The 23,481-nt window shown below is 39.2% G+C and overlaps 1 protein-coding gene across 1 annotated transcript in view; it reads right to left on the bottom strand.

Moving 5' to 3' along the window:
• WNK3 (WNK lysine deficient protein kinase 3) overlaps positions 1-23,481 on the bottom strand; it is a 183,157-nt gene that overhangs the window by 150,476 nt on the left and 9,200 nt on the right. Inside the window, exon 2 of the mRNA XM_066356281.1 lies at positions 2,436-3,076. Coding sequence (XP_066212378.1) covers positions 2,436-2,960 — 525 coding nt within the window. The 5' untranslated portion in view covers positions 2,961-3,076. The remainder of the gene's footprint in view (positions 1-2,435; positions 3,077-23,481) is intronic.

The following is a 23,481-nucleotide window of genomic DNA, read 5'->3' as shown; positions in this document are numbered from 1 at the left end:
TGATACTGGATTGTTTATACTTGTCCTATCCCCCATGTCCCTTGGAGAGACTGGAGGCTGTTTTCTTTTTATCCTTTGTTTTGTGAAGTTAAGATGTTATGTATGGTGGGGGTTTTCTGCACTTGGGAGAATTCTTGGGTTGCCTTGGAAATTTTGTGACTTTGTTTCAATGATCTTTTTGATTTGTTAATGACCTCACTTTGCCCTATAAATAAAGGGTAGAGGGGTGGAGACTCACTTTTTGCAAGCTATCTTCTGCGTTGCAGAGAGTCCTTCGGAGTCCATCTTTTTTTTTTTTTCTTTAAGCCTATTTCCTTAATTCTGCGTGGTTCCCACTCAGGACCTGGAATTACTAGCTACACTGGTTCGTGGCAAAGGTCATACTGGACTTTTTCAGCCTTATGTACTCCCTAGATTGCCTTTTAATCTATGGGATAAAAATGTTTTAAAAAATATGGGACCATTACTTGTAAAAGCATTTACTATATTTTGTCAGACTTTTGGAATTGACCTAAGGACAGGTATTCCTTACAGTCCTCAGGGCTAAGGCATTGTAGAGTGTGCCCATCAAACACTTAAAAGTCAATTAGAAAAAATAAAAAAGGGAGAGTCATACCCTGGAAATCTTCTTTATCAAGCACTTTTTACTTTAAATATTTTTGAATACTGATATACAGGGCCATTCAGTGGCCGAGAGACTCTGAAATCAGACAAAGAAAGCCTTCCTTGAAGTGTGATGGAAGGACCCGCTCACAGGAATGAGGCAAGGGCTGACCCTGTTCTCTTGTGGGGCCGAGGATATATGTATTTTTCTTAGGTCTGCTAAGGCTCCTTGGTGGGTTCCTGAAAGATTGGAGGAGAGACTCACCCATAAGAGCAATTTATATAAGTCTTATTTGACTTCTAAAAATCTTTTCAAAATTTCCTCCTCAGGACTTACTGCAGCTGAGAGGCAATTTACACCAGCCAAGCAATGGCCTAATTCTCTCATGTTGTACCGGGATATATTAACTGGCCCTACGTGGCAAAATTAGTCAAATTACTAGCTTGGGGGCGAGGGTATGTTCCAATTTTGTCATCAACAGGTTCTCTTTAAATGCCAGCGAGGAACAAGGAATGTGAAGCCCCATCATGGATTGGAATCAGCCCCTAGAAAGCAACCCAGTTCCAGAGATCCAGAATGCTCATTAAGCTTAAGGCCAAAGCTTAATGGGACTTGGAAACCGCTACAGGGAGTGAGAATGTGACAACAGTTCCAGTGTCATGCAGACTTTTCCTGAGTTTGACTCCTACTCCTTGTGACAGTTCTCAATGGGACTGAAGTGGGGTCGGGTTGCATCTACAGGGAATGTGGAGGAGTGATGGTGTCACATGGACTTGGTGAAACTGCATTAACATATTAAGGACATAAAAACAGCAAAGACTCTGTTATAGATCCTGCTGCACTGGCTAAGAATTTGCTTGATAATCTAAAAGGCTTTAATGCCTTTAATGTATTAAGACACTCATTTTGGTATCTGTTAGCATTGGCTATATTAATTTTGTGTTTATTCTGTATTTTCCCAGTCTGCCTCTGAATTGGAATCTGGGAAATCAGACCAGTACAAATCTCAGCACACAAACTAAAATAAAAAAATTTAAAAAGGGGGATATGTGGGAGGCTGCAAGCTGGCAAAGCCCTCGCAGTTTAAGGCTGAAGCTAAAGGCTAAGCTCTTCCCCACAACTCCATATTGGCTATGAAGGTGAGTATCTGTACTCGTCCCACCCACCCCCCACCTCATTTGCTTAAGTTGCTAGAGGCAATTTACATGCCTTCCTATCACCCTTTGTTTTGTGAAGTTAAGATGTTATGCAGGGTAGGTTTTCTACACTTGGGAGAATTCTTGAGTTGCCTTGGAAATGTGACTTTGTATCAGAGATCTCTTTGATTTGTTAATGACTTTGCTCTGCCCTATAAATAAAGTGGTTTGGGGGTGGAGACTTGCTCTTGCAAGCTATAGGCTGTGCAGAGACCTCCTGATTCCATCCTTTTTCTCTCTTAGTTTATGTCTTCATTCTGCACCGTTTTCAGTCAGGACCTGGACAATTAGTAGCCATGCTGGTCCACAGCATATTTCTACCCTCCCACCCCACCCCCCAAAAACGGAGGGGAAAGCAAAAGGAGAAAATAAAGCCCTTAATTTTATTTTAATCCATGATACATTTTAATCTTGGATCACTCAAAAGGTCAGGTCAACTAAAACTGGAATTTATTAAAACCAAGAACAAAAAGACACATAGGTGCTTGGGCTCTGCTACCCAACAGTACACTTTCACATTCTTTCTTTGGAAGTTATTATTTTTCATTGTTAGCATTTAGGTTTATCTTTATAATGCAACAAAGGAAAAAAATAGAAGTTTATAAAGAAAAGAAAAACCAAGATTATATACCTACCTGCAGCTCACACCAAGCAACTTCAACCCATGTTTCAGTGTCCAGTCCTTTATATACTGTTTTGAACGCTCCTCTTCCCAGCTCTATGTCGAATTTCAGAAACCTGCCACTAGGTGAAGTGGCTACAGCCTTCATTTCTGCTTCTTCTTCCACTTCCTTTTCATTCTTCTCCTTGAAACAATCTTTTGAGGATTCAGATGTTGCCTTTGAACACTGTGCATATTTAACTTCTTGTTCACCTTTTAGCACATTTGTAGGAAGCTTTTCTATTCTTGAAATATTTGTTGCAGTCTTTGTTCTCTCATCTTTGGAGGAAGATTCAATAACTTTGTCATCAACACTCTTTCGGAAGAATCTCTTCCTTTCTATAGTTTCTCCAGAAGCAGAAAAGGTACTGTCTGTTTCCTTCAGTCTAGCTTCCACGGTCAAAGTTGCTGCCATCTGGTGAACTCTGTTTTCCAATGACACTCCATCAGGTTTCTCAGAATCTTCTGTGCTAGCTGGCTCCCCTGAATCAGTAGCCATTGTAATTGAGATCGGCACTAAAATTTTTCCTGTTCTACTCTTCAGTCTAGTAACATCTCAGGTATCAAAATGATCAGAAAGAACTTCCTTTTATGTGGTCATGTTTCCATAGTAACCTGGAGGGGGGGGAAAGGATATTTTAAAAACACCCCACAAAGGAAATCATTAAGGAGAAAACAAGTAACTTGGTTGCTTAATCCATTTTTTCTTAATAAGAAGTCTGTTTCTTTTTTCTGTCCAATTTTAGCAACCAGCAGACTCCAGGGATTCTGTCTTATCTTGTTTACCACTATAATCCTCAGTGCCTAGCAAGCTATTTGGCAGATAGCTCAATAAGACACTCTATTGGATGAATGTTGGTTAGGAACCTAGTTCTCAGTCCAGTCTATCAATCCATTAAATTTCAAACAAGTTATCTAAACCCTGAGTTCACTTTAGCTACAAGGTAACACATACAATAAGTAAAACAAGCACATAATTTCTCAGTAGTGCTTTTTGTCTAAAATTTCAAAATTAATCCAATAGTTTTTTTACTGTGATAAAATATACTTAATATCAAATTTACTATTTTAACCATTTTAAGCATAAAGTGGCTTTAACAATATCCATAATGTTGTGCAATCATCACCATGACCTACTTCCAGAACTAATCATCTCAAACTGAAATATTATATCCATTAAATAATTATTTTTTGTGTGTGACAGAGAAAGAGACAGACAGGGACAGAGAGACAGGAAAGGAGAGAGATGAGAAGCATCAGTTCTTCATTGCAGCACCTTAGATGTTCTTATGTGCCTTGACTGGGGGGGCTACAGCAGAGTGAGTGAGCTCCTGCTCATGCTAGCAACCCTGTGCTCAAGCTGGTGAACCCACACTCAAACCGGCAACCTCGGGTTTTCAAACCTGAGTCCTCTGCGTCCCAATCTGACGCTCTATCCACTGTGAACCACGTACATGGTCAGGCTAAACAATAATTCTTTATCTCCCCAGTCTCTAGCAAGCTCTATCCTTCTTTCTCTCTCCATGAATTTGTTTATTCTAAGTACTTCATATAAGTGAAATAATACAATATTTGACCTTTTGTTGCTGGCTTATTTCATTCAACATAATGTTTGCAAGGTTCATTGATATTATAGCATGTATCAGAATTTCATTACTTTTTAAGGTTAAACAATATTATTTGTACATATCACATTCTGTTTATCCACCTTTTGACTATTATGAATAATGCTGCTATGAATATCCAATAGTAGTTTTGAATAACACAAATACTTGTTTATGAGCTTGCCTTCAGATTTTTAGCAGAAAGAAACTACTGTAAAATATTAACACATTATCCTAAAAAATTAACACACATTTTCTTAATTTTTTTTTTTTTTTTTTTTTTTTTTTTATTTTTCTGAAGCTGGAAACGGGGAGGCAGTCAGACTGACTCCCGCATGCGCCTGACCGGGATCCACCCGGCATGCCCACCAGGTGGCGATGCTCTACCCATCCAGGATGTCGCTCTGTTGCGACCGGAACCAGTCTAGCCCCTGAGGCAGAGGCCATGGAGCCATCCCCAGCACCCGGGCCATCTTTGCTCCAATGGAGCCTTGGCTGCAGGAGGGGAAGAGAGAGACAGAGAGGAATGAGAGGGGGAGGGGTGGAGAAGCAGATGGGCGCTTCTCTTGTGTGCCCTGGCCGGGAATCAAACCCGGGACTTCTGCATGCCAGGCTGACGCTCTACCACTGAGCCTACCGGCCAGGGCCTTTCTTAAATCTTTTAAGAAAGAATTTAAAATATGCATCCTCTTTAACCAGCAATTCTACTTATAGGAACTTGCCTTAGAAAAAGTCAATTTGTGCAAAGATTTAATTATAAAGACATTCATTGCAGCACTTATAATTTGGAAAAACTGTAACTAAACATAAGCCTAATAGGGGTTTAATTAAATATCTCAAAATGAGATAGGATACAGTATTTTTTTAAAAAATAGTTTTTGGTCTTTATGAAAAGACATTCCAGCCTCACCAGTGGTGGCATAGTGGACACAGCATTGACCTGGGAGGCTCAGGTCCCTGGTTCGAAACCCTAGGGTCACCGGCTTGAGCTCAGGCTTGCTGGATTGAGTGTAGAGTTGCCAACTTGAAGGTGGGATCATCAACATGATCCCAAGGTCAATGGCTTGAGCCCACAGGTCACCAGCTCAGCTTGAGCCCCCCACCCCTGGTCAAGGCACATATAAGAAGCAATCAATGAGCCTGACCAGGTGGTGGCACAGTGGATAGAGCGTCAGACTGGGATGCGGAAGGACCCAGGTTCGAGACCCCGAGGTCGCCAGCTTGAGCGCGGGCTCATCTGGCTTGAGCAAAGAGTTCACCAGCTTGGACCCAAGATTGCTGGCTTGAGCAAGGGGTTACTCGGTCTGCTGAAGGCCCGCGGTCAAGGCACATGTGAGAAAGCAATCAATGAACAACTAAGAAGTTGCAACGCGCAACGAGAAACTGATGATTGATGCTTCTCATCTCTCTCCATTCCTGTCTGCCTGTCCCTGTCTATCTCTGCCTCTGTAAAAAAAAAAAAAAAAAAAAAAAAAAAAAAGAAGCAATCAATGAGCAGTAACTGAAGTAAAGCAACTATGAGTTGATACTTCTTGCCTTTCTCCTCCATCTCTCTCTCCCTTCCCCCCTCTCTCAAATCAATTAAAAAAGAAGATATTCCTTATATATTATATGGTTAAATTAAATATATACAAGTTTCCATATATACATACAAACATACACCCATATTAATTCTGAATAGTGTAATTAGTATAATTATGGGCATTTTTTGTTTCTGCTTTTCTGTATTTTCTAAAGCTTTCTGCAAAGAATGTGGAAATATGTGGAACACAGAAGGAAAAAGTTTTTATTTAAAATAATTTAATTTCTTTCAATTACAGTTTACGTTTGATATTACTGTATTTTTATTAGTTTCAGGTATAAAGCAAAATATTGAGGGGAAATGCTTTGTAAATATATGATTATATAAGGAAAAGGTTTTTCCAATAAATGGTCAAACCACCAATAAGAAGTTTTCTCACCACAAACATTCATAATAAAGTTAAGTCTGTATACCTTTTATTATGCTATGTGTCTCAGAAGGCACAATTTGTTATGTAAAAAAACTGAACAGAAGTATCAGAAGTATCAAATTTGAAAAACTGAGAACCCTGGCCAATTGGCTCAGTGGTATAGTGTCGGCCCAGCATGTGGAAGTCCGGGTTTGATTCCAGTCAGGGCACACAGGGGAAGCAACCATCTGCTTCTTTACCTCTCCACCCATCTCTATTTCTCTCTTCACCTCCCACAGCCATGGCTAGATTGGGTTGAGCAAAATTGGCCCCGGGATTCTGAGGATGGCTACAGGACCTCCGCTCAGGCACTAGAAGAATAAGTCAGTTGCAGAGCAGTGGAGCAGTAGTCCCAGATGGGCAAAGCATCGCTTGGTAGGGTGCTTGCCAGGTGGATGCCAGTCACGGCGCATGCAGGAGTCTGTCTCTGCCTCCCCGTCTCTCACTTAAAAAGAAAAGAACTGAGAATAACAACCCTTAAATGAAACAAACAAAATGGGATGAAATGCCCTAAATTGTTCTACATATTCAACGTAATTCACATCAACACCCCAGCTGGTTCCTTTGCAGACGTTAACAAGCTGATCCTAAAACTCACAGAACTTCAAGAACCCAGAGCAGCCTCTTGAAAAAGAACAAGCTGAAAACTTACCCTTTACAATTTTAAAAACTACCACAGTAAAGTTAATCCAATGTTAACAATTTAGGTGAGATATTCTTAAGAATATTATTATTCACTTCACTTAACTAAAGGTCACTTATCCAGAAACCTCAAAAGCAGAGACCCATAAGACAAAAAAAACTTGTAAAAAGACAATAGCTACAGTAAAGACAGTGTGGTACTGGCATAAGGACAGATATATAAATAAATGGAATGAACATAGAGAATCCATAAATAAACCCACAAATTTGTGGTCAATTAATTTTCAATAAGGGTGCCAAGACATTTCAATGGGTAAAGAACAATTTTCAAAAATCATACTGGGACAAGTGGATATCTATATGCAAAAGAATGAAGTTGGACACTCTAATGAAGGTTTACTGGAAAAGATGTTAGAACTGTGTCTCAAAAAAAGAAAATTAAGCTGATCCAAGCAGAAGGAAGATCACAAGCAAAGTCATTAAACAGCATGGAGTAAATGTGAATGGTACCGTGAACAGTTATTCACATATTAGAAGCAGGCAGATGAGAACAAAGACACAGATATATGCCAAGGATATATGCCATACAATATAAAATAAGAAGACCAATTAGAGATCTATTGCAATAATCCAGGAAAGAGATGCTGAGGTTTGAATGAAAATATTGGCAAGAGGGATAGATACAAGGTATATTAAAATTCTAAATTCAAGATTTACTGCCCAAATAAATATGGTTGTAAGGGGAAAGGAAGAATACATAATTCCCTGAAATTTGCCTATCAGATGACACTACTAGGACATAGCTGTGTTAATACCAAAGCTAAGAATTACAGACATATACTGCATAATAACATTTTGGTCAAAGACAGGCCACATACACCATATAGCCTAGGTGTCTAGTATGCTATACCATTTAGGGCTGTATAAGTATACTCTACAATGTTCACATAGATAAACTGCCTAACAATGCATTTCTCAGCTATATCCCTGCTGTTAAACAGTGCATGACTGCAAACTAAAAACTCACAAACTATTTTATGAGTTTACTTACAATGCCAAATCAATATATTTCAAAAATCACTGAATAAGACTAGTACAACCTGAAAGCAAGAAAAGGTAACAAACAATGCCTCTCTTTGGTGGAGATTTTTTCTTTAACTTATTTTGACACAATTTGGACTTGGTAAAAAGTATATAGCCTGACCAGGCAGTGGCACAGTGGATGCAGGGGTTGGGAACCTATGGCTCGCGAGCCAGGTGTGGCTCTTTTGATGGCTGCATCTGGCTCGCAGACAAATCTTTAATAAAAAAAATAATAACATTAAAAATATAAAACATTCTCATGTATTACAATCCATTCATTTCCTACCACTCACGTTCATGGTTGCGGGTGGCTGGAGCCAATCACAGCTGTCCTCCAGGACAACACCAAATTTTTATTGGATAATGCATAATGTACACGGCTCTCACGGAATTACATTTTAAAATATGTGGTGTTCACGGCTCTCTAAGCCAAAAAGGTTCCCAACCCCTGGGATAGAGCATCGACCTGGGATGCTAAGGACTCAGATTCAAAACACAGAGGTCGCTGGCTTGAACATGGGCTCACCAGCTTGAGCATGGGGTCACCGGCTTGAGTGTGGGATCATCACTGGCTCAGCTGGAGCCTCCACCCACCCTGGACAAGGCAATTATGAGAAAGCAACCAATAAACAACTAAGGTGCCACAACAACGAGTTGATGATTCCCATCTGTCTCCCTTTCTGTCTGTCTGTTCATATCTGTCACTCTCTTTCCCTCTCTAAAAAAAATAAGTATACAGAGAATCCAATATACCCTTCACTCAAATTCTCCAATGTTAACATGTTACATCTTTTTAAAAAATGAAATCCTACTCAGAACCCTAATATAAAAATAGAGGGGCGCCTGACCTGTGGTGGCACAGTGGATCAGTATCGTCAACCTGGAACACTGAGGTCACTGGTTCAAAACCTTGGGCTTGCCCAGTCAAGGCACGTATGGGAGTTAATGCTGCCTGCTCTTCCCCCCACCTCCCCTCTCTAAAATAAATAAAGTCTTAAAAAATTGTAAAATAAAAGTAGAGGGGAAAGTAGTGCTTCTCTGGTACAATTCTAACATGTTTGGTCACCTGGTTTCCCAAACTATAGGATAAGAAGCAGAAAATAAGAGGGACAGGGGAAACAGTGTTCGCTCAGTCTTTTAAAAGCCAACCCTAAGACAAAAAAATGTTACTAGAGACAAAGAGGGACATTTTATAAATATGAAAAAGATTAATTTCATCAGGACAATATAACAATTATATACATCTAACAACAGAGCCCCAAAATACATAAAATTAAAACTGACAAGACTGAAAAAATAGACAATTCAGTAATAATAGTAGCTACTTTAACACCCCACACTCTCAATGATGGAAAGAACAACTAGACCGGTGGTTCTCAACCTGTGGGTCGCGACCCCAGCAGGGGTCGAGCGACCAAAACACAGGGGTCCCCTAAAGCCATCGGAAATACATATTTTATTTAAAAATGTATTGTATAATAAATATGTATTTTCCCGCCGAGGTCGCGACCCACAGGTTGAGAACCACTGAACTAGACAGAAAACCAGCAAGAAATCTGGAAAATTTGGCCAATACCATCAACCAACTTGGCCTAACTGCCACCGATCAAACACTCCACCCAACAACAGCAAAATATACATTCTTTTCAAATACATATAGAAAAATCTCCAGCACAGATCATATACTATGCAATAAAATAAATCTCAATAAATTTAAAAGGACTGAGCCCTGCCTGACCAGGCAGTGGCGCAGTGGATAGAGCGTCGGACTGGGATGCGGAAGACCCAGGTTCGAGATCCCAAGGTCGCCAGCTTGAGTGAGGGCTCATCTAGTTGAGCCCAACATTGCTGGATCAAGCAAGGGGTTACTTGGTCTGCTGAAGGCTCGCAGTCAAGGCACATAAAAAAAAACACAACAACAACAACAAACAAATAAAAGGACTGAGCCCTGGCTGGTTGGTTCAGTTGATTAGAGCATCGACTTGAGGGCAAAGGTTGCTGGTTCAATTCCCAGGCAGGGCACATAGAGGAACAGATTACTGTTCCTCTCTCTCTCTCTCTCTCTCTCTCTCTCTCTCTCTCTCCCTCCCTCCCTCCCTCCCTCCCTTTCTTTCTCTCTAAAATCAATAAAATAAAACAATTTTTAAACAGCCTGACCTGTGGTGGCACAGTGGATAAAGTGTCAACTTAGAATGCTGAGGACACTGGTTCAAATCCCCAAGCTTGCCCAGTCAAGGCACATATGAGAGAAGCAACTATATGCTGATGCTTTCAGCTCCTTCCCCGCCATTCTCTCTCTCTCTCCTCTCTCTAAAATCAATAAATAAAATCTTAAAAAAAATTTTAAATAAAATAAATTTAAAAGGATAGAAATCAAAGAAAGTTTACTACCACAAAAGCATTAAATTAGAAATGAACAAGAGAAGGATAAATATTTATATATAGAACAATGCAACAGACTTGAGAGTCTAAAAGTAAACCTTAATATTTATGATAAATTGATTTTCAACAAAGATGCCAAGACCATTTAATGGGGAAAAAACAATCTTTTACAAAATGTGCTGGGACAACTGGATATCTACATACAAAACAATACAGTTGGACCAATACCTCACATCATATAAGAAATATACTCAGAAGGGATCACAGACTTAAATGTAAGAGCTAAAACTATCAAGTTCATAGAGGAAAACATTGAAGTGCCGTGTTTCCCCATGTATAAGACGCACCTTTTTTCGAAAAATTTGGGGTCTAAAAACTGGGTGCATCTTATACAGTGGATGTAGATATTTTTAATTGCATTTCCTGCTTTTTTGTGCTTGTTTTTATGCTCATTGTTGAAGACAGTGATTCGTCATCGAACACAGATGAGGACAAGCTAATGGATGGGAGTTTTGACAGTGATGAGTTGTATGAATTTTATGAATAACTTTACATAATACTTTTTTTTTCAAATTTCAGGCCCCAAAATTAAGGTGCATCTTATACATGGGAGTATCTTATACATGGGGAAATATGGTAAATCTTAGTGACTTTGGGTTAAGCAATAATTTCTCAGATACAACCAAAATACAAAAGATAAAACAGAAAGCTGAGAAGCTGGACCTCATCAAAATTCAAAATGTTGTACTTCAAAAGATGCCACCCAGAAAGTGAAAAGTGCAGGGGTTGGAGTAAATATGTACAAATCATATATCTGATAAGAGTTATTCAGAATATATAAAAAAAAATCTGGCAAATCAATAAAGAAAAGATAAATAGTACAATAGGCTGAAGATCTGAAGAGACATTTCTCTCAAGATATATAAGAAAATATACAAATGACCAATAAGCACATGAAAAGGTGTTGCACATCATTACTCATAAGGATGGATACAATAAAAAAGATAAACAGTAACAAGTGTTGGTAAGACTGTAGAGAAAATGGACCCCCTCATACATTGCTGGTGGAAATGTGAAAAGGTGCACCTGCTGTGGAACAAAATCTGGCAGTTCCTCAACAAGTTAACATAGAATTATGATATGACACCATCTACCTAAGTGAAATGAATACACATGAACAAACAAAAACTTGCATACAAGTGTTCATTACAGCTCTATTCACAATAGCCAAAAGGTGGAGATGATCTAAATGTCTATCAGTCGATGGCTAAACAAAATGTGCTATATCCATGCCACGCAACATTACAACAACAAGGAAACAGGTGCCAATACCTGCTACAAGGATATACCTTGAAAGCATTACACTAAGTGAGAGAAGCCAGAGGAAAAGACCACAGAGTGTATGGTTCCATTTATATAAAATGTCTAAAATATACCAATCTACAGAGACAGAAAATAGATTAAATTGTTGCCTGGAGCTGGGGCACAGGAATAACACTGACTGAAAATCAGCACAACAGATCATTTAGGGGTGATGGAAGTGTTCTAAAATTAGATTGTAATTAAAGTTATAGATAACATTATATGAAGTAAAATAAGTAAATCAGAAAAAAACAAGAACTACATGATTCCATACATTGGCGGGACATAAAAACGAGACTAAGAGACATGGACAAGAGTGTGGTGGTTACCTGGAGTGGGGGAGAGGGGGGGCACAGGAGGGAAGGAGGGAGAGGGGAAGGGGGAGGGGAGGGGCACAAGAAAACTAGATAGAGGGTGATGGAGGACAATCTGATTTTGGGTGATGGGTATGCAACATAATTGAATGACAAGATAACCTGGACATGTTTTCTTTGAATATATGTACCCTGATTTATTGATGTCACCCCATTAACATTAATAAAAATTTATTTATAAAAACAAAACAAAAACTCTATAAATTTACTAAAAATCACTGACATTTATATTGGTGAATTTTATGGTATATAAATTATATCTCAGCCTGACCAGGCAGTGGCGCAGTGGATAGGAGCATCGGACTGGGATGTGGAAGACCCAGGTTCCAGACCCCGAGGTCGCCAGCTTGAGCGCAGGCTCATCTGGTTTGAGCAAAACCTCACCAGCTTGAGCCTAGGTCGCTGGCTCAAGCAAGGGGTAACTCGGTCTGCTGAAGGCCCACGGTCAAGGCACATATGAGAAAGCAATCAATGAACAACTAAGGTCTCGCAACATGCAACGAAAAACTAATAATTGATGCTTCTCATCTCTCCGTTCCTGTCTCTCTGTCCCTGCCTCTCCCTCTCTCTGACTCTCTCTCTCTCCGTCTCTGTCAAAAAAGAAAAGAAAAAAAAATTATATCTCAATAAAATATGATGTCTCTCTTTAAGACCTTAAAATATTTTGACTAAAATCAAAGCCATCATAATATCAAATATGCCTTTTTAAAACTATACTCTCTACCCACCCTCCTTCTATCCACTCTCCTTATCTTCATCCTGGCCTCCTAGGTTAAGAATCACTGTTCTGATGGAATACTACTCAGCCATAAGAAATGATGACATAGTAACATTTACAACAACATGGATGGGCCTTGAGAACATTATACTGAGTGAAATAAGTAAATCAGAAAAAGATAAGAACTATATGATTTCACACATAAGTGGGATATAAAACTGAGACTCACGGACATAGGTAAAAGTGAAGCGGTTACCGGGGGAGGAGAATGTAGGGGAGGGGGACAGGACAGCGGGTTGGGGGAAGGGTGTAAAGAGGGACAAATATAAGGTGATGGAAAATTACTTGACTCTGGGTGATGAGTATACAACATAATGAACAAACAGTTCAAACGCTATAGAAATGTTTACCTGAAATCTATGTACTCTTATTGATCAACATCACCCTGCTAAATTTAATTTTCTAAATAAAATTTTTTTTTAAAAAAAGAACACTGTTCTAAAGGGAAATGAATTGACAACAATAAAATGTAATAGCTGGTATCCTAAGGATAAACAACAAATAAGAAAAAAATTAATTAGGCTAAGAACTTCACTAAGTACAGTATAGCTGGAATCTTTTCATCATGGATCCACTAGCTTCTTGAACATAAAAGAGTTTCAGGACACAGGCTTTGGAGTGGGAGAAACCTCAAATCAAATCTTGGTTCTGCCTCTCACTCCTCAGAGTAGATTTGAGGCAAATTACTTAACCTCGCTCATTCTTGATTTCATTTATAAAATCTCACAGGATTGATATAAAAATATACATATAAAGTACTTAGCACAGTGCCTAGCAGAATATAATAATCAATAAATGAAAGTTTTTATTTTCTATCTCTTAACAACCCCTTAATGCTAGTGGCCGCATTATTTTAAAGTATTATTTAATAACACTCAAGAAGATAGTAAATGATTTTCAGGAGATTTTATTTAGTAAGGCCAAAAAGTATATTATACATTCTTTTTTTTATATATTATACATTCTTTTAAGGCTTTCTAGTAATAATTAGATTGTAATTAAAATTTTAAATCTCTACATGATTGCTAAAAGGGGATGCTTCAATGACCATAGTAATATCTCTTCTACATTCAGCAATGCAGAAAACACAGCTTAGCGAAAGTCTACAAAAATCAGGCCTCAACCTGAAGTCTCTTACTGAGTTCAATAGCTATATATCATAATCTATGTGTGACCATATTTTCCTTCATAAAATGGTAACACACTGCTCTAAGCCCTAGGAATATGTACAAAGATAACTACAAAAGTACTTCTATAGAGACTGAAATTATAAGAAAAATCTTACAAATTTGTATCCCATACCCAGTCCTTCATCATGTTTGATATATAAGCTTCGAGGTGAGTTAAAAGTTTAAGGTAATTTTTCCGTTGTAACTTATCATGGTTCTATTAATGGGAAATCTAACATTCAAACAGTACTTTGCCTAATCAAAGGCACAAGAATTTCTCCAACTTTTGGAACACTGAAAGAATGCATATTTAGTCACAATGACCCAATAAAATTTTATTAACAATCCTCTTTCTCTCATATACACATAATCATGCCAATAAAAAATCACCAAGTGCCAAGCACTATGTCAGGGGCTGGGAATAAAAGAACAAAAGTCAGTCCTTGTCCTCAAGGAGCCTACAATTTATCCACGTTTAAGCTATACCACTGTTGACTTCTGGTTCAAGAAGGTGAACGGAACATCTATATCACTTGTACTACTTCCAAGACCTGGAAAAGTGATGGTAAAAGAGTATAAAAACATAAATCACAAGTCAGGGACACAAATGGAAAAAAAACACAGGATGTCAACAATTTCTGACGAAGAATAGACAGGAAAGAACTGGCTGATAACACAAATCAAAGGATGCTATGACCTAAAAATATGTAATAGAAAGGGTTTCAACCTAAGAGGGAGTGGACTTGCAGGCAAAACTTCAGAGGGACTTCACATGCAAAGACTTATGCCAGAAAGGGCGAGTAAGAAAATGCCTGAAAACAAGGATTAACTGAAAACCCGAATTATGACACAGTTGATGACCCCTTCCCCCTGAAAAAAAATAATCTCTGCATGCAGAATACCAAAATCAAAACAGGAAGAATAGGGCACCCAAGGGCAAAGCCCTCTGCTCTCTGGCATTTGGGTCCTCCAAATGTAACTGCCAGCTGCTCAACCACTAACTGCCCAAATAAAGCCTACCTACATATACAGAACCCCTAGTCAGCCCTTCTACTAGCTCATTTAAATAAAAAAAAAATGAGGATATCGCCATTTGAAGAAAACCCGTAACATAGAATTTAAAGAAAAAATGTTCTTGGAGCTGAAATAATTCAAGAAACCATTTTTAATTTAATTTTTAAAATATAACAACATTGAAAAATCAAAGAAAGAGGTATATAATGGACAAGTTCACTCCCAATCCCATTTCCCATCCATTTAGTTCTCACCACTCATTCAAAAGGTAACCACTCACCTGACCAGGCAGTGGCACAGTGGATAGAGCATCAGACTGGGATGCAGAGGACCCAAGTTCGAGACCCCGAGGTCACCAGCTTGAGCGCGGGCTCATCTGGTTTAAGCAAAGCTCACCAGCTTGGACCCAAGGTCGCTGGCTCTAGCAAGGGGTTACTAGGTCTACTGAAGGCCCATGGTCAAGGCACATATGATAAAGCAATCAATGAACAACTAAGGTGTTGCAACAAAAAACTAATAATTGATGCTTATCTCTCTCCGTTCCTGTCTGTCTGTCCATCCCTATCTATCCCTCTCTCTGACTCTCTCTCTGTCTCTGTAAAAAAAAAAAAAAAAAAAAAAAAGTAAACAAAAGGTAACCACTCATGAAGTTCTTGTGTTGCCCTCCAGAGTTTCTTTAGGCAAATATAAATATGTTCTTTCTTGGCCATGGCCAGCTGATTCAGTGGTACAGTGTCGGCCAGGTATATGGATGCCCTGGGTTCGATTCCTGGTCAGGACACACAGGAGAAGCAACCATCTGCTTCTCCACCCTTCCGCCGCCTCTCTTTCTTCCCCTGCTGCAGCCATTGTTTCCACAGCTCAATTGGTTCCAGTGCATTGACCCAGGTGGTGAGGAGGGCGAGGAGGGCAGGGAAGGCACCCATGGAGCCTCCGCCTCAGGTGCTAAAAATAGCTCGGTTGTGAGCATGGCCCCAGCTGGGCAGAGCAAGGCCCCAGACAGAGGTTGCCAGGTGGATCCCAGTTGGGGCGCATGTGAGAGTCTGTCTCTGTATCTCCCCTCCTCTCACATGGAAAAGAAAAAAAATATTTTAAATACGTTCTCTCTTTTTCTACACAAAAGTAGCATAACATATACTAAGCTTTTTTAATAGTCACAATATTTTAAGGTACCTTGTTTCTTGTCAGTGCACAGAGATTCCTCATTCTTATTTTTACTATCTATACAGTATTCAATTATTTGCTATGGCAGATAGCTTTATATGTTTCATTCTGCATATGTATATATACATATATGTAAATTCCATGAAATGGGGTTGCAGGATGAAAGGAAATTTGTATATTTAACTTGCACTGAAGCATACTAATATATCCAGAATAGTACACATAATAGAAGTGTATCTTTATATAATCCTGCCAAACTGCCTTCCATGGGCATTGCACCAATTTGAACTCCCACTTGCAATGTGTGAGAGTGCCTTTTACCCCACAGCCTTGACAAAACAAAAAAGGTGTTATCCAACGTTTTGATTTTTAACACTGATAGTTTTCAAAAATGAATCTCTGCATGGTTTCAATTAGCATTTATCTTATGATTAAGGTTAAGCATCTTTCACATAAACAATAATTAAAGTCAGGAATGAGCCAGGAATTCTTGTTATCACTGCTACCATGTAAGGAAATAAAACAAAACCTATGAATATTGAAAAATAGGAGACAAAATTCAAAACTTGCAGACTACATGATTATCTGTCTAGAAAATCAAAGCAAATCAACTAAAAAACTGTAATAGAAATTAAAAAAGAGAGATCAGTGGAAAGGCCAAAGACAAAATCAACAAACAGAAATCATCAGCTTTACTCGACATCAGCAATAATCAACTTTTAGAAAATATAATTTAAAAAACAACTATCCTAAGGTGAAGGCTGGGGGGGGGGTAGGAAAGGGGTAGAGGGGACACCCAGGAATAGAGCAGGAAGGGTTTGGGTACCCTGGAAGGAGAGTGGGTGAGTGTGATATTTAAAAAAAAATTTTAACTATCTTGTTCAACCCTGGCCAGATAGCTCAGTTGGTTAGAGCACTGTCCCAAAGTGAAGGTTGCCTGTTTGATCCCCTGTCAGGGCACATACAGAAACAGACTGATGTTTCTGTCTTTCTTTCTCTCCCTTCCTCTCTCTCTAAAATCAGTCAACAATTTTTTTAAAACTGTCTTGTTCATAAGAGTAACAGAGCTATAAAATATTCATCTAGGAATAAATTCAAGAAATATGCAATACCTATATATAAAGAAAACTGTAACCTGACCAGGAGGTGGCGCAGTGGACTGAGCGTCGGACTGGGATGCAGACAACCCAGGTTCGAAACCCCGAGGTCGCCAGCTTGAGCACGGGCTCATCTGGTTTGAGCGAGGCTCAGTAGCTTGAGCCCAGGGTCACTGGCTTGAGCAAGGGGTCACTCAGTCTACTGGAGCCCCCTGGTCAAGGCACATATGAGAAAGCAATCAATGAGAAACTAAGGTGCTGCGGTGAAGAATTGATGCTTCTCATCTCTCTCACTTCTGGTCTGTCTGTCCCTATCTGTCCCTCTTTCTCTGTCTCTGTCACACAAAGGAAAAGGAGAAAACTATAAAATTTTACTTAAGTACATAAAATAACATTTTCCTTTTTTAAAAAAAAGATTTTTATTTATTAATTTTTGAGAGAGAGAGAGAGAGAAGGGGGGAATAGTGGGAAGTACCAACTCATAGCTGTTGCTTCTTATACTGTATGTGCCTTGACGAGACAAGCCCCGGGGTTTCGAACCAACACCCTCAGCATTCCAGGTCTGCGCTTTATCCACTGTGGTACTACATGCCAGGATAAAGTAACACATTTTCCTGGTAGAAAAAGTGTTATCAGTATCTTCATACCTCTCCCTCAAATTATTCCAAAGTCAATGCAAACCCACTCAAAATCTCAGAATTTTTTTTGTCCAAAAACTGAAAAGCTGATTCTAAAAGAATACAAGGAAAGCCAAGAAAATCTTGAAAAGGAACAATGAGAACTTGCCTTACCAGATATTACATATAACTACAGTAAATTAAAGTGTAGTTTCAGCACAGAAACAGACAAATGGACTAATGGAGTAGAAGGGTCACTACAAAAACAGACACATTATGTAAGGGGATGTAGTCCATGGTATAGACGGCATTTCAAATTTGTGAGGAACATGCCTGACCTGTGGTGGCGCAGTGGATAAAGCGTCGACCTGGAAATGCTGAGGTTGCTGGTTCGAAACCCTGGGCTTGCCTGGTCAAGGCACATATGGGAGTTGATGCTTCCAGCTCCTCCCCCCTTCTCTCTCTCTGTCTCTCCTCTCTCTCTCTCTCTGTCTCTCCCTTTCCTCTCTAAAATGAATAAATAAAAATAAATAAATAAAAATTAAAAAAAAAAAAATTTGTGAGGAACAGGCCCTGGCTGGTTGGCTCAGTGGTAGAGCGTCGGCCTGGCGAGCAGGAGTCCCGGGTTCGATTCCCGGCCAGGGCACACAGGAGAAGCGCCCATCTGCTTCTCCACCCCTCCCCCTCTCCTTCCTCTCTGTCTCTCTCTTCCCCTCCCGCAGCCAAGGCTCCATTGGAGCAAAGTTGGCCCGGGCGCTGGGGATGGCTCCGTGGCCTCTGCCTCAGGCGCTAGAATGGCTCTGGTTGCAACAGAGCAACACCCCAAAGGGGCAGAGCATCGCCCCTGGTGGGCGTGCCAGGTGGATCCCGGTCGGGCACATGTGGGAGTCTGTGTGACTGCCTCCCTGTTTCCAACTTCAGAAAAATATCAAAAAAAAAAATTGAAAACAACATTGTAAGTAAAAGAAACATTTTAAATTTTGTGAGGAACAGAGAGCAATAATAAATGGTGTCAGAAAAACTGTCTACCCATTTGAGGAAGAAAACTTAAAGCCCTACTTAAAACCAGTCACAAAAAAATAAATTCCAGGTAGATATTAAAGAGCTCAACATTAAAAACAAAACAAAACCGCAACTATGTAACTAGTTAAAAGCAACTATGACAACATTTTTTTTTTTTACTTTTTTTTTAGGTTTTTTTTTTTTATTCATTTTAGAAAGAAGAGAGAGTGAGTGAGAGAGAGAGTGAGAAGGGGGAGGAGCAGGAAGCATCAACTCCCATATGTGCCTTGACCAGGCAAGCCCAGGGTTTTGAACTGGCAACCTCAGGGTTCCAGGTCGACACTTTATCCACTGGGCTACCACAGGTCAGGCGACAATATATTTCTAATCTAAAGAAAGATATTAAAAAAGATAAAATGCAAACACCATCAACAAAAAAGCTAATACATTTGGCCATTTGATCATGAACAAAAATTAAAAGAAAAACACAATAAACTCAGAGCCAGCATTTGCCAACATGTACAGTAAAGTATGAATTTCCAGAATACATAAAGAATTAAAAAAATCAATAAGAAGAAAGACAACCAATATATGCATGGTAGATGGATGGCTCAAACTCTTTAGTAAGCAAGGAGACACAAATTCAAATAATTCTCTAGAATTTTTTTGTCCATCAGATGAGCACCAAAAAAATAAATAAATAAATCTGTTAGTATTAATATCATGTTTAGAGGAGTGTATGAGTAAGTCTGCACTGTTGGCAGATAAACTGGAATAGCCTTTTCATATGGTAACTCTGAGTAGCTAGCACATAATTGTCACCCAGAAATTCTACTTTTTTTTTTTTTTTTTTTTTTTTTGTGACAGAGAGAGGGGCAGATAGGGATACACAGACAGAAAGGGAGAGAGATGAGAAGCATCAATTCTTCATTGCAGCACCGTAGTTGTTCATTGACTGCTTTCTCATATGCGCCTTGACAGGGGACTGGGGGGTAGAGGGCTACAGCTGAGCTAGTGACCTTTGGGCTCAAGTCAGTGAGCCTGCACTCAAGCTGGTGACCTCAGATTTCAAACCTGGGTCCTTTGTATCCCAGGCTGATGATGCTCTATCCACTGCACCACCGCCTGGTCAGGAGAAATTCTACTTTCTTAGTATTTACCTGAAAAATATTCCTCCTGTATTTGTATATATATGTAGGGATTTTTAAATGAAGCATTGCTTGAAATAGAAAAAAACTAAGTAAAACTTAAATATTATTTGAAATAGCAAAAAAAAACCAAAAAAAAAAAAACCTGGAAAAACATAAATATTAAATATCCATTTTTGAGAGAATGATGAAATAGCCCTGGAAGGTGGTGCAGTGGATAGAGAATCATTCCAGAGCACTGAGGTCACTGGCTCGATGTAGGGTCGCTAGTTCAAGCCCTGGTCAGGGCATGTATGAAAAGCAATCAATGGGTACACAACTAAGTGGAATAAGTTGATGTTTTTCTTTCTCTCCCTTACCATGTATTAAGTGCTTTGTGCCAAGTACTACAAGCCCTTTATGCCAAGCACTGTAAATATTGTCTTATGTAATCGTCATAAGAATCTCAAGGTAACTAATACTTTTATTATCATTTTACAAATGAAGAAACTAGGCTCAAAAAAATTGTTAGGCCTGACCTGTGGTGGTGCAGTGGGATAAAGCGTCGACCTGGAAGTACTGAGGTCGCCGGTTCGAAACCCTGGGCTTGCCTGGTCAAGGCACATATGGGAGTTGATGCTTCCAGTTCCTCCCCCCCTTCTCTCTCTCTGTCTCACCTCTCTCTCTCTCTCTCTCTCCCTCCCTCTCCTCTCTAAAATGAATAAATAAAAAAAAATAAGTTAATTTGCCTAAGAGCACACAGCTAGTAAAAACCAGGGCCAGAATTCAACTCCCAAGTCCACTCTTAACTAGTCATACGAGGGGGCCGTGTATGACTTGAAGCCAGATGCACCCATTATACACAGTCCTGAATTGCACAACCACATCACAGTCTTGGTAGTTTATAACACTGAAACTACCTTCTTCCTCACTGTCATCTTCCAGTTTTGTTTTGGCAAGGTAATATCCTCAATTTAAAATGACCATTTGACGTGAAAAAATGCCTGGGTACAAATTAGAAAGGGCATTGAAATCATCTCTATTTCACTCATCATCAAAATTGAATAATTTCTATTTATCAATCGCCTACCTTCAAATCCCTAATTATCATAGCCTGACCTGTGGTGGCACAGTGGATAAATTGTTGACTGGAACATTGAGGTCACAGGTTCAGAACTTTGGGCTTGCCTGCTCAAGGAACATATGACAAGCAAGCAATGAACAACTGAAGTGAAGCAACTATGAGTTGGTAATTCTCACTCTCCCCTTGCCCCCTGTAAAATCAATAAATAAAATCTTTTTAAAAAGTACTTACATTATCACCTTACTCTGCCTAACCCTTTATAGCAGTGGTGGCCAAACTACATACAGCACCTAGCCCAAACCCACCTCACCTTCCTGCCTGTTTTTGTATAGCAGGTGAGCCGAGAAAGTTTTTTACACTTTTAAATGGTTGAAAAAAAAAACAAAAAAAATATTTATGACACATGAAAAATATTCAAAATTAATTATTTCAGTGTTCATAAATAGTTTTATTGGAATATAGCCACTCATTCATTTACATATATTGCCTACGGCTGCTACAACAGCTGCTGAATTATTGCAACAGACACTCCATGGACCACAAAGCCTAAAATATTTACTATCTGGTCCTTTACAGAATAAAAGTTTAACAAACCTTGCTCTATAGTTTCAAAAAGAATTTCATCTATTTAACTCCGTTACTCCTCACAAAAGCCCTGAGAGCTACTTGGTATTATTAGCCTGATTTCTAAAAATGAGGAAGGCTCAGAGAAGGTTAGTGTGTTGGCCAAGTCACAGAGCTAGTGAATGAAGGGAACAGTTCTACAGCCTGGATTTTTTCAGTTCCAAATCCAACATACTCTCTATCCCACTACCACTTTCTAAGAACTCAACGCCTCCTAATTAATCAATGAGTTTAGACATTTAGTGCTACAATCTACCAGCTGGGTAGAGACAAAACAAAACAAAACAAACTTAAAATTGGTGGGAAAACATTTATCAATTAAGAAACTTTGACTCCAAAAACATATTCATAGACTACAATGCATTTCACACGTAGCTGTATGATCTGCAAAGTACATTTCTTACTTAATTAGCAAAGGTTTTGTTTTGTCTAGTAATAAATATAGAAATAGATGCTTATGAGCTGTGCAAGACAATGCTGAGGCAAGACCAGAACCCAAACTAACTCCTACTCAGTGACATTTCCGCTCAGAAACATGGTCTCCTCATAAGGAATGTACTTGCTTTTTTCCCTTAGAAACAAAAAGCAGGAATTCACACATTTTACGTAGTAAGAAATGGTAAGTTCCTTTAGAAGGGATAAATTAGCAATTTAACAAAATAATTATCAGAAGGGATACCACCTGACCTGTGGTGGCACAGTGGGTGAAGCGTGGACCTGGAATGCTGAGGTCGCTGGTTCAAAACCCTGGGCTTACCTGGTCAAGGCACATATGGAAGTTGATGCTTCCTGCTCCTTCCCCGCCCTTCTCCTTCTCTCTCTTTCTCTCTCTCTCTTTCTCTCTCTCTCATCTCTAAAATGAATAAATAAATTAAAAAAAATTTTTTTAAAGGGATACCAAAAATTGCCGGTCTCTTAATATTTGGATCTCTGTTCAAAGTCAACTCCTTAAACCAGGGGTCTCAAACTCAACTCAGCATGTGGGCCGCAGAGCAAGATCACAGCCATTTGGTGGGCCACACTAGGTCTACAAAAGGCAACTGTTATGCAACACTTTTCTCACTGCAGTTAAAAACAAAAAAAAAATCAGTACAACATTGTTCGGCGGGCCGCATGCGGCCCACGGGCCGCGAGTTTGAGACCCCTGCCTTAATCTGAACACCTGAGTTAAAGAGGCCCATCCCCAACATCCCAGCAGTCTGTTACAATTTTCTTCTTAGCCTTTATTTTCTGAAATTAATTTGTTGGCCATCTATCAGCCTTCACTGTAATGTAAGCTCAAAGAGGGCAGGGTTATCTATCACCTGCTTTGCTTCCTTTGTAATCCATCCCCAACACATCAACCCTGGCACACTGGAGGAATGCAATAAATATTGTTGAAAGAATGGTAGAAACTACAAATACTTTGGGTAAGTCATACTTTACAATTCACTTGGCTAACAGCTTCAGAGTAAGTAAGTTATCAGAGTGTTTGAAAGGTTCCTTAGCAAATGAACCATATATCTCAAGGGTTATTTTCTCTTGCCAGAAACATTCAAAGCCTAACTCTGAATGGAAATGCCACAGAAGCCCAGCAGCACAAAAATTATTCTCTTGGCAGCAGTGAATATAATCAGAGCTGACCTCATATGTCTTGGAGCTAATCAAGCAGATTTCCCATTCATGTATTGAAACACATCGCCTAGTTTTTAAAAAATTTCAAACTGCTGCTTTTATTTTAATTATGTTTAACTACAAGCTGAGATTTACCAACCACTTGTGCTGCACTAAATTTTAATTCTCGTTTTTACAAGTAACCAAATTAAAATAATCTTAAATAAATGGAATAACACAGGGTTAATTATAGCCTAAGCTACAAATAAAAAGTCTCCACAAAGTACTGACTGATAAATATTTTGGTTAAGAA

Source organism: Saccopteryx leptura, chromosome X, assembly GCF_036850995.1.
Source record: "Saccopteryx leptura isolate mSacLep1 chromosome X, mSacLep1_pri_phased_curated, whole genome shotgun sequence".
Lineage (NCBI taxonomy): Eukaryota > Metazoa > Chordata > Mammalia > Chiroptera > Emballonuridae > Saccopteryx > Saccopteryx leptura.
Note: the sequence above shows the minus strand (reverse complement) of the source record. Positions and strands in the feature narration are given on the sequence as shown.